The sequence below is a fragment of the Somniosus microcephalus genome, chromosome 2 (genome assembly GCF_052327205.1).
Source record: "Somniosus microcephalus isolate GS21.2 chromosome 2, FLI_Smic_1.0, whole genome shotgun sequence".
NCBI classification, from domain to species: Eukaryota; Metazoa; Chordata; class Chondrichthyes; order Squaliformes; family Somniosidae; genus Somniosus; species Somniosus microcephalus.
The window spans coordinates 280,012,784-280,032,064 of NC_140988.1; the positions used below are offsets into that span (position 1 = coordinate 280,012,784).

General features: G+C 44.6%; 1 protein-coding gene across 1 annotated transcript in view; it reads left to right on the plus strand.

Annotated features, from left to right (window-relative positions):
• The window catches only part of LOC147123421 (potassium/sodium hyperpolarization-activated cyclic nucleotide-gated channel 1-like), a 370,149-nt gene that overhangs the window by 241,362 nt on the left and 109,506 nt on the right, over positions 1-19,281 (plus strand). Inside the window, exon 5 of the mRNA XM_085972621.1 lies at positions 7,455-7,601. Within this exon, the coding sequence (XP_085828747.1) occupies positions 7,455-7,601 (147 nt within the window). The remainder of the gene's footprint in view (positions 1-7,454; positions 7,602-19,281) is intronic.

Genomic DNA, 19,281 nt, shown 5'->3' on the forward strand with positions numbered 1-19,281 from the left:
AGAGCAGGCCAGAGGCTGGGAATTCTGCGGCGAGTGTCTCACCTCCTGACTCCCCAAAGCCTTTCCACCATCTACAAGGCACAAGTCAGGAGTGTGATGGAATACTCTCCACTTGCCTGGATGAGTGCAGCTCCAACAACACTCAAGAAGCTCGACACCATTCAGGATAAAGCAGCCCGCTTGATTGGCACTCCATCCACCACCTTCAACATTCACTCCCTCCAGCACCGGCGCACTGTGGCTGCAGTGTGTACCATCTACAAGATGCACTGCAGCAACTCGCCAAAGCTCCTTCAACAGCACCTTCCAAACTCGCGAACTCTACCACAAGGGCAGCAGACGCATGGGAACATCACCACCTACAAGTTCCCCTCCAAGCCACATACCATCCTGACTTGGACCTGTATCACCGTTCCTTCACTGTCGCTGGGCCAAAATCCTGGAACTCCCTTCCTAACAGCATTGTGGGTGTACCTACACCATATGGACTGCAGCGGTTCAAGAAGGCGGCTCACCACCATCTTCTCAAGGGCAATTAGGGATGGGCACTAAATGCAGGCCTAGCCAGCGATGCCCACATCCCATCAATGAATAAAACAATTTTTTTTTTAAATTACTTTGCGTCAGTATTTACAATAGAAGAAGATAGATTGCATGCTGAAAAGCCCAAGGAAACTAATATTGAACCGAGGACAGGGACTCAACATAATTAATGTAAGTGAAATAACAGTAATGAAGAAAGTAATGGCACTAAAGAGTAACAAATCCCCAGGACCAGATGGTTTCCATCCCAAAGGTTTAAAGGAAGAATGTGAGCATATTGCAGAGGCCACCAAAGTTATCTCAATTCAGGAACCGTTTCTTTAAATTGGAAAATTGCGCATGTCACTCCGCTATTTAAGAATGGCGAGAGAGGGAAACCAGGGAATTATAGACCAGTTAGCCTAACATCTGTTGTCAGGAAATTGCTAGAGTCTATAATTAAGGATAGGGTGACTGAACACCTCAAAAATTTTCAGTTGATCAGAGAGAGCCAGCATGGATTTGTGAAAGGTAGGTCATGCCTGACAAACCTGATTGAATTTTTTGAGGAGGTGACTTAAGTAGTGGACAGGGGAATGTCTATGAATATTATTTATATGGACTTCCAGAAGGCATTTGATAAAGTCCCACGTTAACTAAAGTAGAAGCCCATGGAGTTGAGGGCAAATTATTGACCTGGTTAGGAAATTGGCTGGGCGGTAGGTGTCAGAGAGTAAGGATAATGGCTAGGTACTCAAATTGACAGGATGTGACTAGTGGTGTCCCGCAGGGATCTGTGTTGGGGCCACTCAACTATCCACAGTATTTATTAATGACTTAGATGATAGCATAGAAAGTCATATATCGAAATTTGCCGATGACACAAAGATAGGTGGAATTGTAGGCAGTAGATGAAAGCATAAAATTACAAAGGGATATCGACAGATTAAGTGAATGGGCAAAACTGTAGCAAATGGATTTCAATGTAGGCAAATGTGAGATCATCCACTGTGGAACTAAAAAGGATAGAACTGGGTACTTTCTAAATGGTGATAAGTTAAAAACAGTGGAGCTCTAAAGAGACAGGTACATAGATCATTAAAATGTCATGAACAGATACAGAAAATAATTAAAAAGGCTAATAGAATGCTGGCCTTTATATCTAGAGGACTAGAATACAAGGGGGTAGAAGTTATGCTGCAGCTATACAAAACCCTGCTTAGACCACACCTGGAGTATTGTGAGCAGTTCTGGGCACCACACCTTGACCTTGGACAGAGTGCAGCATAGGTTTACCAGAATGATACCCGGACTTCAAGGGTTAAGTTACGAGGAGAGATTACACAAGTTAGGGTTGTATTCATAGAAACATAGAAGATAGGAGCAGGAGTAGGCCATTCGGCCCCTCGAGCCTGCGCCGCCATTCAATGCGATCATGGCTGATCATCCAAATTCAGTACCCGGTCCCTGCTTTCTCCCCATACCCCTTGATCCCTTTAGCCTTATGAAATATATCCAACTCCTTCTTGAATATATTTAAAGTATTGGCCTCTACTGCCTTCTGTGGTAGAGAATTCCACAGGTTCACCACTCTCTGGGTGAAGAAATTCCTCCTCATTTCTGTCCTAAATGGCCTGCCCCTTATCCTTAGACTGTGACCCCTGGTTCTGGACTCCCCGACCATCAGGAACATCCTTCCTGCATTTAGCCTGTCCAGTCCTGTCAGAATTTTATAAGTTTCAATGAGATCCCCTCTCATTCTTCTAAACTCCAGCAAGTACAAGCCCAATCGACCCAATCTCTCCTCATACGTCATTCCTGCCATGCCAGGTATCAGCCTGGTGAATCTTCGCTGAACTCCTTCCATGGCAAGAACATCCTTCCTCAGATAAGGCGACCAAAACTGCACACAATACTCAAGGTGTGGTCTCACCAAGGCCCTGTATAACTTCAGCAAGACATCCTTGTTCCTGTACTCAAACCCTCTCGCTATGAAGGCCAACATGCCATTTGCCTTCTTAACCGCCTGCTGCACCTGCATGCTTACCTTCAGCGGCTGGTGCACAAGGACACCTAGGTCTCGTTGCACTTCCCCTTCTCCCAATCTATTGCCATTCAGCTAATAATCTGCCTTCTTGTTTTTGACACCAAAGTGGATAACCTCACATTTATCCACGTTATATTGCATCTGCCATGCTTTTGCCCAATCACCCAACCTGTCCAAATCATCCTGAGTTTCTCGGCATCCTCCTCACAGCACACACGCCCACCCAGCTTTGTGTCGTCTGCAAATTTGGAGCTATTACACCTAGTTCCCTTGTCTAGATCATTAATATATATTGTGAATAGCTGGGGTCCAAGGACCGATCCCTGCGGTACCCCACTAGTCACTGCCTGCCACTCGGAAAAAGACCCGTTTATTCCAACTCTTTGCTTTCTGTCTGCCAACAAGTCCTCTATCCAAGTCAATACCTTGCCCCCAATCCCATGTGCCTTAACTTTACACGCTAATCTCTTATGCGGGACCTTATCAAAAGCCTTCTGAAAGTCCAAATACACCACATCCACTGGTTCTCCCTTATCTATTTTACCAGTTACATCCTCAAAAGATTCCAGTAGATTAGTCAAGCACGATTTACCTTTTGTAAATCCATGTTGACTTTGTCCGATCCTGTCACTGCTTTCCAAGTGCTCTGCTATTACATCTTTTATAATGGACTCTAGCATTTTCCCCACTACCGATGTCAGGCTTAATTCCACGTTTTCTCTCTACCACCTTTTTTGAATAGTGGGGTAACATTAGCTACCCTCCAATCCATGGGTACTGTTCCAGATTCCACCGAATGCTGGAAGATGATCAGCAATGCATCTACTATTTCTAGGGCCACTTCCTTAAGTACCCTAGGATGTAGATTATCAGGCCCTGGGGATTTATCGGCCTTCAATCCCATCAATTTCCCTAACACCATTTCCCTACAAATACTGATTTCTTTCAGTTCCTCCCTTTCATCAGACCCTATGTTCCCCGACATCTCTGGGAAGTTATTTGTGTCCTCCCTTGTGAAGACAGAACCAAAATATGTATTTAATTGGTCTTCCATTTCTTTGTTCCCCATTATAAATTCCCCTGATTCTGACTGCAAGGGACCTACGCTTGACTTCACCAATCTTTTTCTCTTCACATATCTATAAAAGCTTTTAGAAAAGCTTCCCTAGAATTTAGAAGGCTAAGGAGTGATCTGATCGAAGTTTTCAAGATATTAAGGTGAACAGATGGGGTAGATAGGAGAAAAACTATTTCCGCTGGCTGGGGATTCTAGGTCTGGGGCATAGTCTAAAAATTAGAGTCAGACCTTTCAGGAGTGAAATTAGGAAACACTTCTACACATAAAGGGTGGTAGAAGATTGGAACTCTCTTCTGCAAACGGCAATTGATGCTAGATTAATTGTTAATTTTAAATTGGAATTTGATAGCTTTTTGTTAACCAAAGGTATTAAGGGATATGGGCCAAAGGCGGGTATATGGAGTTTGGTTGCAGATCAGCCATGATCTCATTGAATGGCGGAACAGGCACGAGGGGCTCAATTGCCTACTCCTGTTCCTGTGTTCCTATGTAGGACTGGGGTCATGTGTATGCCGGACCAGGTAGGGAATGGAAGATTCCCTCCTTGAAGAACATTAGTGTACCACTTAGGTTTTTATGACATTTTCACAGATTTCATGGTCATTTTTCCTGGTGTTAGCTCAACTTGCCAGGCTGGGATTTGAACTCGCATCAACTGGGTTGTTCATTAATTAGCATACCCATTACCATACAGTACCGTACCCTTGGATGAGAAACTGGGGGACAGTTGGCACCTGTGGAACTTTTTCTCAATATATGTCAGAAGGGAAACTTTACAATTCTGTGCACCCTGCTTGGAGCTTCACCTGCTTGGAGCGTGAATTGAGAATTCGGGCACGTGCGCCCTACAATTTTCTGTCCATTAATGCAAATTCACAAAATTACCCCTAGTGACTTCAGGATAGTAGGAGAGAAAATTAAAAGGCAGGTGGAAGAGAGTTTCTACTGCACCAGCTGTTTATAGTTCATATATATTTATCTCTCTAAAAGGGAGCAATTTTACTTCAGGGAGTGCAAAGGTAGCATTCATTTTACAATGTGATCCTTAATCCCAATGTCAATCCTAGTGTCAAAATTAGCAGCGCAAAAGAGAGCTGCTTACATTGTGATGAGACCCCATTGTAGTTGGTGTCACAATGAAAGAGTGCAGTCATTGGAGATGCAGGTGATTTCATTTATTCTCTTTGGGAAAACCATCTGGTACTTCCTAGCACTTTAATCACTCTGCTTTTGAAATATTAACTGTTACCTCTTGTAGTAATCATCCTACCAAAAAGTTGGCAACAGACACCAACAATGAGTTAAATTATTGATAAATTTGAAAGTAGTTAATTGCACCTGTAATGAGAATGTTGTCTGTGTCTGTTTTATACTCTGTTCTCTCACATTACAAATGAAGCATCGCAGGCGGTACTGAGTGTATAATTATTTTTTATATATATGTCTATGCCACATTTCCTTTTTTAGCCTTCTATTAATTGAAAAGTATCACCAAGCATGGGAGATGCATGAAGTTGAAACACCATGCATTTTACCTGAGGGACTGCTCCAATAAGAATGTTAGCAGTAGCTGAACAAATACTTTTGTTGCCAAAAGATTAAAAGCCAGTTTAAAGAGTCTCTGGAGGGGATTTTAACCCTACCTGCCCGGCAGAAACCAGACGAGCGGGCAGTTAAAATGCCGCAGCTGGCTTGCCCATCGATTTCCCACATGGATCCCAATGATCCTGATTTTAATCTGCTCTTCTGAGCAGGCGGCCTGAAGATATGCAGATTGGGTCTGATGACCTCACTGGACCCTGGCTGCGATTTTAACTCAGGCCTAAGCAGGGAGGCTGCTGCGGCTTTCCTGCCAGGCTGAAGCAGGTCGGAAGAACATCGGGATGTGAAAACGTGCAAGGTAAATCTTTCACTTTCCTTTGTGGAGCTAGGAGGAGCAGAAGTGCTCCACCAGGGCCCACAAGGAAAGCTTAGGCCTCCCCTGCCCCGGACTCCGTGGGCCATCCGATCTTCCGCTCACTTCCTGCCCGTTCCAGTATTAAAATCCCTAAGGCCTCATGCTACTGCTGGATGGGTCAGAAACAAATTGGCTCCTGCTGGAAACCCTTTGGAATTTAAAATCAGCCCCTTTGTCTTCAAGATCAGGTGTTTGACAAGGTCTTTCTCATTTTCTTACAAACATGTAACACAATGATGTTAAGTGACAAACATTTCTCCCCTTATATTTTTAAAACTCATTGAGGAGAAATTCGTTTACGCCCATGTTTGGGCCCGAAATGGTCGATGTGCTCGCAACGAGTGCCAGAGGCCTGGGGCTCTTCCAAACTTGGGCCTTTGGCATCATCTGTATCATTCTGGCAAGCTGCGGGTGCTTGTCGAGCCTCCTGAGGCAGATCCCCTGTTCCCTCTGGACCAATTTGAGCCGGCTACAATGCCGGCAACGGTCCTGAGGTAGGTCCTGGGAGGTGGGCTAGCACAGGCCAGCAGCAGCCCGCAGTGGTGCTGTGGAGCCACGTGAGAAGAATTTTCCATATCCTATGCCTCTTATGAGAACAGTTTCTTTTCATGCCAGAGGGAAAATTTATAAAATATATCTTCAATTTTAAACATTACTAAACACCAAAAGACCATATGTAATAAATGTACACCCACACTTGCTACTTTATTTCATTAAGTCTGTTAACCACCCATTCTCAACTCATTGCTAAATGCCTCACTGGGTTTCACTTGGAAAATTTGTTATTGTGGCTCCAGGGATATTTCAGAAATACTACTTCACTACAAGGAACTAGAAATACTATCAAAGCTTAAATTAGGTGTATCAAAATGTAAGCACAGCTATTATTTCATTATGTAGTTATGAATTTGTGTTGCTTTTAACCTGTAGGGGCATGATGCTGTAAATTTACATGTTTGAAACAATAATAGATATGAAGTCAAGTTTATCATTAAAATAAAACCTACTGTAATTTGAAAACCTGAAATGGCAGAGGGTCGTTTTGCAGAAAGGATTGAACAGGATGAACTTTTCATGTAATGTTTTGAGGAACACAAGAAGATTTTGCTACCCAGAAATGCATGTGTGAGAGAGAGAGAGAGATTGAGGCTTGGCCAAAATCTTTATCTGCAGATGATAACAAGCAGATTTTGCCAACACTTCTGGACTGCTAAAGGGTATGTTAGGCTATGGAAAACCTCTCGCTCGTCTGTTCCCACGCTTAAAAGCCCCAATTCACTGTCCCTTAAAAGCCCCAATTTCTGATCTGCTGCTCGCTTCATGACTCCTGGTTTGCTGCTACCTGGTGCCCACACTCCCACATTGTTATTTCTTCTCAGTATGTGGGTGATTTATGGCCCATTCCTAGTTGTCTTTGGGTGAAACGGGCCATATCGATTCAGCTGCCCGTTATTGAAGTCAATGGAAATGAAAATCGCGGGGGATGTATTACGAGCGGCTGAATCAATATCACCCATTTTACACTATCGCCCAAAGTCAAAATTACCCACTGGCTCAATCAATATACAGGCTTTTAAAACTGAGGCTTGGTACCACCTAAATACTGCTTTCTGATTTATTTTGTCTTCTCTCATATTCTTTTCAAACCTGGCAGTATCCTGCACTATGGGCATTGGATTTTCATCTAGGTTGCTTAATTTTTTTAAAAATGTCTATATATTGTATGTTTTGTTCAATAATTTGTTTCACATCACATTCACATTTAGAACTTTATTAGCTTTATGTTTTTCCCCTTTCCAGTGTGAGACAAATCTGCTCATCTCACTTAACTTTTCTCCTCTTTATTTCAGTACAAGCAAGTGGAGCAGTACATGTCCTTCCATAAGCTGCCGGCTGATATGCGGCAGAAGATTCACGACTATTATGAGCACCGCTACCAAGGCAAGATCTTTGATGAGGACAGCATTCTGGAAGAATTGAATGATCCACTTAGGGAGGTAACATACACATTTCTAAGTGCATTGTCTTAATTTTCTGAGATATTTTAATTTTACCAATAATAATGCTTATTTTTAGCATTGGTGCTGAATTTAGATTCCTGGTTTAGACAGTCATAAAGGAGTTTTACATCTATAATATTACTTCAATAGCTGTAAACTGTTCAAAAGGTTTAGATTGCTTCATATTAGATTGTGCACAGTTGATGATTTTACATCAAACCCATTTCCACAGTATATACTGAGACCAAGCCTCCCATGTGATCCCCATCCACCAAGAGACCCTGTAGTTCTGAACCCCCTTTCCCCCATATTTGTGCTCTGGTCATAGAACCATTATCAGCTAAAAGAACAAGCCTAGATATCAATAAAGCGCAGGACACTATATACTGATCACACATTATTACACATGATTATTATTACACTACCTCATCATTTTCCAAGTCATTAAGGACTTTGGCCAACTTTCAGATTACAAACTTAATTATCCCAAAACAGAGGGCAGGTCCCTCACACAAGGCATTTCCACACAAATGGGAATCCTGCTCCTTTGCATGGTGAGAAATAGGGTTAAGATATCAGAGCATAACAGAAATCCATACGCTATCAACGGCTGTGTAAGAGAGATTACTCAACTCATAGCAAATGTGTACACCGACCTAGACAGAAGGAGCGGTCTATCAATTACGCTGTTCAGGCAAGCAGGTACATTTAACATGAATGTGATGCTTGGCTCATCTACGTGGTCTAGATGCTATCTTTCCAATTAAATATAGGGAAGACCGAAGCCATTGTCTTTGGTCCCTGCCACAAACTTTGTTCCCTAGCCCCTGATTCCATTCCTCCCCCTAGCATCTGCCTGAGGCTGAACCAGACTGTTCGCAACCTTGGTGTCATATGTGACCCTGAAATGAGCTGCCCCTCCCTAAATATCTTGGCCAGTGTGGCCCACTTATACGTCTTCTTGCCCTTCCTCCATTTTGGGAAACGATTAGGGCTGCCACAGAGGCCATGACCAAAACTGGCATCCCTTAAGATCCATCCTCCTTTTCTGCTGGGCCTGTCCCTGGGGTGTTAGGTCCACCTGGGGTAAATAGACTAACACAACTCCCATTATTAATAGTAGAAGATGCATTCCTCTTGTGGATTAAGCAGCTGTGATTTCAGACTACCCATACTCATTTCATATGGGATCATTCAGTGAACAAAATAGTGAAGACTTTTATCCCATCAGTCTGGGCTGAATCTCAATCTAGGTCCCAGAGGTGAAAAGATGATGTGCTAACCCACTATGCCCCCTGTCTGTGTTTTCTTCTTTTTAAAGCAAATTGTTTGAAATAACTTTCAGTGCTAAAATGCACTAATTAGTAGTTGTAATAAAAACAGAAAATATTAGGAATACATAGAAATTCAGCATTTAAAAGACCCATGGTTGGCTTTACCAGGTATGGGTGGGGGCGGGGGGCGGAATCTTTCATCATTTGCTCCTTTTTTTATACAATATTCTGAACCTTCAGTTCTGAGTCAGATATCTAAGCCAAGTCCTGAGTAGTATCAATAGAGTTCCATGTCCATGAATACCAAGCCTAAGGAGCTGTTAATGAGGCCTGCTTGTCATAACCCAGCCATTGCTAAGAGAGTAGCAGATAATATTCTCTTATTTCAATTGACTGCACTTGTATTTTTCAAGATGATGATAGAGAACTAAAATCTGGTGCAAAGAGCTTCAGGTAGAGTGCCAAATATCAGGTCCGGATCAGAAATAATGTAGAACATGTCAAATAAATTGTTTATTCCAAATTCATGTAACTTTTATTGAATCGTCTTGATCTTATATATTTTTGTTTAAATGAAGTTTACATTATTCCAGGCATATTCCATGCACCGCTGGAGTGGCACTGCTCATGTAACACTGAACTTCTGCTGTAACTTCTGCATAACATGAGACCAAAGGAAGACATTTTACAATTTGTGCTTCTGCGTACAGCGAGAGAATATATTCAGAATTTGGGTTCGAGGCCCACAATTTTCCCATCATTAATATCAATAATAGAAAATCGTGGGGAGTGTGAAGTTTCGATATGTACTCCCGATGGCTAGTACTGTGCACTGGAAGTGTGAATTGTCAAATTATCCCTTACAACAACAACTTGTATTTGGGGAGGGGGTGTTGCAATAGTAATTAAGGAGTCAATTACTGCTGTAAGGAGGGATGATATATTAGCGGGTTCCTCTAATGAGGCCATATGGGTAGAACTTAAAAACAAAAAGGGGGCAAGCACTTTGCTGGGAGTGTACTATAGGCCCCCAAACAGTCAGGGGGAGATAGAGGAACAAATATGTAGGCAAATCTCAGAAAAGTGCGAAAATAATAGGGTAATAATAGTGGGGGATTTCAACTGCCCCAATATTAATTGGGATAGTCAGAGTGTGAAAGGCCTAGAGGGTGCAGAATTCTTAAAGTGCATCCAGGAGAGCTTTTTGAGCCAACATGTAGAAAGTCCTACAAGAGAGGGGGCGGTACTGGACCTAATTCTGGGGAATGTAGCCGGGCAAGTGGTGGAAGTATCAGTAGGAGAGCATTTTGGCGACAGTGACCATAATTCGGTGAGATTTAAGGTGGTCATGGAAAAAGACAAAGACGGCCCGGAAATAAGGGTTCTAAATTGGGGGAAGGCCGATTTTAATGTGATAAGGCAGGATCTGGCCAAAGTGGACTGGGAGCAGCTACTTATAGGAAAATCCACATCAAAACAGTGGGAGACTTTCAGAAGGGAAATAGAGAGAGTACAACACCAACATGTTCCTGTAAAGGTCAAGGGTGGGACCAACAAGCAAAGGGAACCTTGGATGACAAGGGATATACAAAAATGCATTAGAAATAAAAGGGGGGCTTTTGGCAGTTACAAAAGACTAAAGACGGAAGAAGCCCTAGAGGAGTATAAAAAGTGCAGGGGCATACTTAAAAAAGAAATTAGGAGGGCGAGGAGGGGCCATGAAATAACACTGGCGAGCAAAATAAAGGAAAATCCTAAGATGTTTTATAAGTATATTAAGGGCAAGAGGATAACCAGGGAAAGGGTAGGGCCCATTAGGGACCAAAGTGGCAATCTGTGTGTAGAGCCAGATGATGTAGGCGGGGTTTTAAATGAATTTTTTGCACCTGTGTTCACTATGGAGAAAGACGATGCAGACATAGAAATCGGGCAAGGGGACTGTGACATACTTGAACATATTAGCATCGAGAGGGAGGAGGTGCTAGCGGTTTTAGCAGGCCAAAAAGTGGATAAATCCCCAGGCCCGGACGAGATGTATCCCAGGCTGCTGTGGGAGGCAAAGGAGGAGATTGCAGGGGCTCTGACACAAATTTTCAGAACCTCTCTGGCCACAGGGGATGTACCAGAGGACTGGAGAACAGCTAATGTAGTACCATTATTCAAGAAGGGTAGCAGGGATAAACCAGGGAATTACAGGCCAGTGAGCCTAACATCTGTGGTAGGGAAATTATTGGAAAAAATTCTGAGGGACAAAATTAGTCTCCACTTGGAGAGGCAAGGATTAATCGGGGATAGTCAGCATGGCTTTGTCAAGGGTAAATCATGTCTGACCAATCTGATTGAATTTTTCGAGGGGGTGACTAGGGGGGTGGATGAGGGAAATGCTGTGGATGTAGTTTACATGGACTTCAGTAAAGCTTTTGACAAAGTCCCACATAGGAGACTGGTCAAGAAGGTAAGAGCCCATGAGATCCAGGGTGCCTTGGCGCGTTGGATCCTAAACTGGCTGAGTGGCAGGAGGCAGAGGGTGATGGTCGAAGGTTGCTTTTGTGACTGGAAGCCTGTGTCCAGTGGGGTACCTCAGGGATCGGTGCTGGGTCCCTTGTTGTTTGTGATCTACATAAATGATTTGGATGAGAATGTAAAAGGTATGATCAGTAAGTTCGCAGATGACACGAAAATTGGTGGGGTGGTAAATTGCGAGGAGGAAAGCCTCAGGCTACAGGACAATATAAACGGGTTGGTCAGATGGGCGGAAAAGTGGCAAATGGAATTTAACCCTGAAAAGTGCGAGGTGATGCATTTTGGACGGACAAATAAGGCAAGGGAATACACAATGAGTGGTAGGACCCTAGGAAGTACAGGGGGTCAGAGGGACCTTGGTGTACATGTACATAGATCCCTGAAGGCAGCGGAACAGGTAGATAAGGTGGTTAAAAAGGCATATGGGATACTTGCCTTCATTAGCTGAGACATAGAATATAAGAGCAGGGAGGTTATGATGGAGCTGTACAAAACGCTGGTGAGGCCACAGCTGGAGTACTGTGTGCAGTTCTGGCCGCCTCACTATAGGAAGGATGTGATTGCTTTGGAGAGGGTGCAGAGAAGATTCACCAGGATGTTACCTGGGATGGAGCGCCTCAGCTATGAAGAAAGACTAAACAGGCTGGGGTTGTTTTCCTTGGAGCAAAGAAGGCTGAGGGGGGACCTGATTGAGGTGTACAAAATGATGAGGGGCATAGATAGGGTAGATAAAGAGGAACTTTTCCCCTTAGTAGGGGGGTCAATAACAAGGGGGCATAGATTCAGGGTAAGGGGCAGGAGATTTAGAGGGGATTTGAGGAGGAACTTTTTCACCCAGAGGGTGGTTGGAGTCTGGAACTCACTGCCTGAAAGGGTGGTAGAGGCAGGAACCCTCACAACATTCAAGAAGCATTTGGATGAGCACTTGAAATGCCATTGCATACAAGGCTATGGACCAAATGCTGGAAAATGGGATTAGACTGGACAGGGATGGATGGGTGGCGCAGACACGATGGGCCGAAGGGCCTCTTTCTGTGCTGTAAAACTCTATGACTCTATGACTCTATTTATATAGCACCTTTAACGTAGTAAAACGTCCCAAGGCGCTGCACAGGAGCATTATAAGACAAAAAATTTGACACCGAGCCACATAAGGAGAAATTAGGGAAAGTGACCAAAAGCTTGGTCAAAGAGATAGATTTTGAGGAGCTTCTTATTAAATCCGTGTGTTAATGGAGACACGGAATGCAGGAGTTGGTTTAACAAGTCTTTACTGAATGGAGACAATCTGGAAACTGAAACTACAGAAGCCTGCCAGGGCCTTTTATAAAGGGATGGTCACTGCCGGTACTGCAGTCTGAGACCAGTTATTCCCTTAAAGGGACATACACAACAATTCCTCCCCTTTTAGATAAACAGTACATAACATTCATTTAACAACTAAATAATAACTAATTACAATTACAATTACGGTTGCTAGATACATTAGTTGAAGTTAAGCAATTATAAGTTCAGTCTTTGAGGAGGCTTCCTGATTCTGTCTGGATAACGCCTCTTTGGGATATCAGGTTCTTCTGGCAAGGTTGAGTTGGGATCAATGTCGTTGTTTGGTTCGTCTGCTTCCAATATCACCGATTCTGCGGTAGATGCAATTGGTACTTCGGTTTCATCGCCAGGTGTATCAGATCGTGGTGTGGAGTTGAGGTTTTCCAGTGACTCTAGAATCTGGTCAGCATGGCGTCTTACAATGCTTTCTCCAACGTCCACGGTATACATTAGAGGTCCTTGCCGTGTACAGATCGTTCCTGGCTGCCATTTCTCTGTGCGGTAGACCCGGGCCAAAACTGGTTGACCTATCTTAAAACTCCTGGTCGGCCTTTCATTCATATTCTGAAACTGCCTGTTCTCCACATCTCTTCTGACGTTTGGCTTAACCAAATCCAAGCGGCATCGTAGTCTTCGATTGAAGAACATCATGGCTGGAGTTTGGTTGGTAACCGCATGTGTCGCATTCCGGTAGGCAAACAAGAAGTTATCCACCTTGTGTTGTAGGGGTATATCTTCATTACACATTGCCTTGATAGCCTTCTTGAATGTTTGAACAAACCTCTCGGCCAATCCATTAGTGGCTGGATGATATGGTGCGGATGTGTAATGCTTAACACCATTGTTCTTTAAGAACCTCCGGAACTCTTCAGACACAAACTGTGGTCCATTGTCAGAGCAAATCTGTTCAGGCAGCCCATTCCTGGCGAATATGGTTCGTAAGACTGTGATAGTTTTTTCTGTGGTGGTTGAGGACATTTTTATTACCTCTGGCCACTTTGAATGTGCATCCACCGCAATTAAAAACATCGAGTCCATAAAGGGACCAGCAAAATCAATGTGCACCCTTTGCCATGGAGATGAGGGCCACTCCCATGGATGTAGAGGGGCTTGTGGTGGGGTGTTTTGGACCTTCTGGCATCCTGTACAGCTCTTGGTCATCTCTTCGATTTCTCTATCGATTCCCGGCCACCACACAAACGCTCTGGCTAAGTTCTTCATTTTTACCCCTCCCAGATGACCCTCATGAAGCTCATTGAGCACTTTATCCTTCAATTTGGGTGGAATTACTACTCTGGATCCACACATCAAGGTTCCTCTGAACACTGACAGCTGTTCTCTTCTCGGCGAGAATGCTGGCAGCAGTGGTTCGCCATGTGCTGGCCATCCCTTCACCGTTAAATCATAGACCCAGGAGAGTGTCGAGTCATTTCGTGTTTCCTTTTCTATGTTTGCATTCGTCACAGGGAGACATTCGACAATAGTCGAGTGGAATAACTCCACTGGATCCACTGCCAGTTCTTCTTCCACCGTTGGCAACGGTAGGCGCGACAATCCATCAGCATTCCCATGCTGTTTAGTTCCTTTGTACTCGATGTCATATTGGTGTGCCCCTAGGAAAAGGGACCACCTCTGTAGCCGTTGTGCCGTCATTATCGGTATGCCCTTCTGAGGGTTGAAAATGGAGACGAGAGGTTGATGATCAGTTCGTAGAGTAAATTTCTGACCGTGCAGGTAGTGATTGAACTTCTTCACCCCCCACACCAGGCTGAGGGCCTCTCTGTCAATCTGGGCGTAGTTACGCTCGGCTGAAGTTAACGAGCGTGACGCAAAAGCTATCGGCCTCTCAGAACCATCAAGGAATTTATGTGACAGTACCGCCCCAATGCCGTAGGGAGACGCCTGACACGCCAGTCTTATCGGTAGTGATGGGTTGTAGTGAGCCAATACTTCTCTTGAAGTGATTAAGTCCTTACTCTTCTGAAAGGCCCGCTTACATTCATTGCTCCATTTCCATGCTACTCCCGTTCGTAGTAGGGCGTTCAGTGGACGCAGAATTGTGGACAAATTCGGCAAAAACTTATGGTAGTAATTCACCAATCCGAGGAATGACCTCAGTTGTGACTCATTTTCAGGCGCTGGAGCCTTAACTACCGCTTCAATTTTGTCAGGGGACTTATGCAACCCCTCTTCATCAACCATGTGGCCACAATACGATATCTGTTTCTTGAAAAACTCGCACTTGGGGCGATTGGCTCGTAGCCCATGTTCACGTAGTCTAGTGAGCACCTGCTCTAGGTTGGCAAGGTGTTCACTGTCATCTTCACCTGTCACTAGGATGTCGTCCAAGTAACACTGAGTCCCCGGAATCCCTTGCAGGACTTGTTCCATCGCTCTTTGCCATATCGCCGGAGCTGATGCTACTCCGAATACCAGTCGATTATACTGGTAAAGACCTTTGTGATTGTTTATCATGAGGTACTTCCTAGAGGATTCTTCAACCTCCATCTGCAAATATGCTTGCGCTAGGTCAATTTTTGTAAAACGTTTCCCTCCGGATAGTGAGGCGAAGATATTTTCTATCCTTGGAAGAGGATATTATACTGTGTGAAGGACTGGGTTCACTGTCACCTTGAAGTCCCCACAGATGCGAACCTTCCTTGGCTCCTCAGACTTATTGTTTAACGTTTTCTTCATGACAGGAATGATGGGTGTCGCCCACTCTCTCCAGTCTACCTTAGATAACACGCCTGCATTCTCCAGATTCTCCAGCTCTGCCTCAACAGCTGGGCGAATTGCATATGGTACCGGTCTTGCTTTGAAAAACTTGGGAATTGCATTCTCCTCTATTCTTATCGAGGCGGTTACGCCTTTAAGAGTGCCCAGTTCTTGTTGAAATACCTCTTTGGCGTCAGCTAAGATTGTTGACAATCGTCCAGGAGTGACGTCGTCATCCTTTTTACCAGCCACCGTCAGTGCCTGAATGGAGTGCCAGTCTAAACCTATCTTTCTGATCCATTCACGTCCCAATAACGGTGGTCCACCATTTGCAGAATGTAGAGATACAATTTCCGTATTTTCTTGCCGTTGTATTCGACAGGCACCCTTATTTTTCCTCTGGGGTATACTTTTTGCCCCGTATACGTCCTCAAGACAATGGATGTCTCTCTCAAGGGTATGTGTGAGAATAGCCGCTCGTAGTCTCGTCGATTCATGACGGTTGGAGCTGATCCTGTATCCAATTCCATTTTGACTTGAGACCCTGCTATCGTGAGGGTGACCCAAATGGTTCGGTGATCCTCTTTTGCGATTACGTTGTGAAGTTTGAGACAGCTTAGTCTCTTGTTCCCGGACTCACTATCGCTCATCTGGTCTTCGGAACTACTGTCCGTCATCTTTTGTACTTTCCTGTACGGTTCCTTAGTAGCCTTTTTATTGTCGTTGGTCTTCTTCTCAGACCTGCAAACTCGTGCAATGTGTCCCATCTTTCCGCATTGCCTGCATATTTTGTCCTTGGACCAGCAGTCCTTCTGGTCATGGTTTGTTCTGCCGCAGCGATAACATTTTGCAAATCCCCGTGTCATTTTGTGGGTGCCGTATTCCTGTGGCTTTTGCTGTATTTCTGCAGCTCCCCTTGCTGCTGCTTCGTACGATACTGCCACGCTGAAAGCCTTATCTAGCATCAGCTCTTTCTCTGAGAGTAACCTCTTCTGGGTTCCTTCACTCAGGAGTCCACAGACAAATTTGTCCCGTAGGGTATCTGCCAGTCCTGCTCCGAACTGGCAGTGCTTTGATAGCTTGCGTAGTTCCGTAAGGTAATCAGCATTGCTCTCATTTTTATGCTGATTTCTCCTGTGGAATTTAAATCTTTCTGCTATCAGCAGCGGTGTAGGATTTAGGTGTTCCTGTAGGATAGCAACAATTTTGTTAAAACTCTTCGCCTTCGGTTTGGCTGGAGTAATCAGGTCCCGCAATAGGCCGTACGTTCTTGCGCCCATTAAATTTAGCAATACCGATGCCTTTTTCACCTCGGCTATTTCGTTTGCCTCGCAATATACCTCGACTCTTTCCACATACGTGGTCCAGTCTTCTGTTGCATTATCGAAGGCAGTGATATCGCCAGTCTTTGGCATCTTGAAAATCTAAGATGGCGTCTCCCGCGCTTTTCCTTCGTCCCCGATGGATCAAAATGGCGCCTCCCGCGCTTTTCCTTCTTCCCCGCCGAGTTAAGATGGCGCCTCTCGCGCTTTCCCGCCGCTGCCGCTGCTGTCAACGCCGCTCTCCGCGGTATTTTTATTTTTAACCGTTCCCGTCGTGGAGCGGACCCTCTGGGACACTTCCCTCCCTCTCTTTAGGTCCGAACGCTGCCCGACTGCGAAGCACCGGCCGCGCCCTGTGTGCTCCACCCTCTCTCTCTCTCTGCTTCCCGACTCGCTGCCCAGCCCCGTTGCAGAGCCACCCGATCGAGCTCTAGCCCGCCGCAGCCCAGGAAGGATCAGTGCACTACCTGCCACCAGCCCGATTAGCTGGGAAACCACAGACTGGGGAACCAAGCCTGGCTCTTGACAGTCTCCCCTGCAAGTTTTCAATCCGATGATTTGGAGGGCGGTTGCCCACGGTCGACGCCCGTTTCTCGAGTTTCTTTGGATTACTTTTTTTTTTCTTTTCTGGCTTCGACCTTCAATAACGTCGTCTGAGGTGCTGCCGAGTTGCAGGTAAGTTTGTTTCTTACTCGTCGCCAGTATTAAATCCGTGTGTTAATGGAGACACGGAATGCAGGAGTTGGTTTAACAAGTCTTTACTGAATGGAGACAATCTGGAAACTGAAACTACAGAAGCCTGACAGGGTCTTTTATACAGGGATGGTCACTGCCGGTACTGCAGTCTGAGACCAGTTATTCCCTTAAAGGGACATACACAACACTTCTTAAAGGAGGAAAGAGAGGTAGCGAGGCGGAGAGGTTTAGGCAGGGAATTCCAGAGCTGAGGGCCTAGGCAGCTGAAGGCCTGGCCACCAGTGGTTGAGCGATTATAATCAGGGATGCTCAAGAGGGTAGAATTAGAGGAGCGCAGATATCTCGGGGGGCTGGTGGGGTGGTGGTTGTGGGGCTTGAGGAGATTACAGAGATAGGGAGGGGCGAGGCCATGGAGGGATTTGAAAACAAGGATGAGAATTTTGAAATCGAGGCAATGCTTAACTGGGAGTCAATGTAGGTCAGCGAGCACAGAGGTGACGGGTGAACGGGACTTGGTGTGAGTTAGAACACGGGCAGCCGAGTTTTGGATGACCTCAAGTTTACGTAGGTTAGAATGTGGGAGGCTAGCCAGGAGTGTGTTGGAATAGTCAAGTCTAGAGGTAACAAGGGCATGGATGAGGTTTTCAGCAGCGGATGAGCTGAGGCGGGGCAGAGACGGACGATGTGACGGTTACATGTGGCACATCATGAATTCACCTAGTAAAGAATGCTTGGCCTGGATTATCCCTTGAATTACCACTGTTTTTGGGGAGTATTTGGGGTATATAACAGAGTAAAATAGGTTCTTAAAGAATACTACCTCAAAACTACTGCCAGAAGCACAGCACCAGAACCATACCCTACGAAAAATCACCAATCCCCTTTAAGGCCGAATCCACTTCATATAAATGAGTCAAGAGGGCCTGGCAATCAGAGCAGCCCATTTCCTCCAACTTCCATTCGAAACCCATCCTGCAGACCAAGTAAGGACCCGAGAGGAATGCTGGTTGCATTTAATTCTTTATTGATAAATGCAACCACAGATACCATACAACAGTGAATAAAATGCATCTTGTGGTGCAGATATAGACATCTGCTTTATGTTTTGTGACAATTAGAGTTAGCTAGGTGGTGGGCACAGGAAGACTTTAGAGTAATGTGTGACTGGGCCAGATAGTTGAGAAAATGATGTAATGAACATCATGTATAATGACAACGGTGACTACACTTCAAAAGTACTTAATTGGCACTTTGGAACATCCTGAGGTCGCGAAAAGCTATATATAAATGTAATATTTCTATCTATAATAATATCCACACTTTTTTTTAAATAGAGACATAGCTGGTCTCCTTTATACACTATTACCTAGTTAAGTTACACGTTATGTCACGAAGCACAGCAAATTAATTTCGCAAGGAAGAAACCTGCGGGTAGATTTCCTGATGCATGCTAGCGGAAATTGAAAATTCACAAAATATGCCCTTTAATTTCCTAAAAGTTCTGCATGAATCCTTCCTGATGCTACAAGATAATCAAGCAAAGCAGAAGATTATTCATCCATCCCCACTGCTCTCCACCCTCCCCCCACCCCCAACCACCAGGTTTCAGCAGCACAGGGGCCATTATGACCCATGAAGTATTGATTATGCCGGGATTTATCTCTCCCTCTAATTACTAATCCTAATTTTCTTAAAGAGGAAGGAAAGTCTCATTCAAAGTACTCCGTGTTTTATAAAGAAAATATTAGTCCCAGGAGCATTTTAATTGGCCATTTTTGTTAATTGACAAATCCTTTACCAGACTGGAGTCTCTCAAAC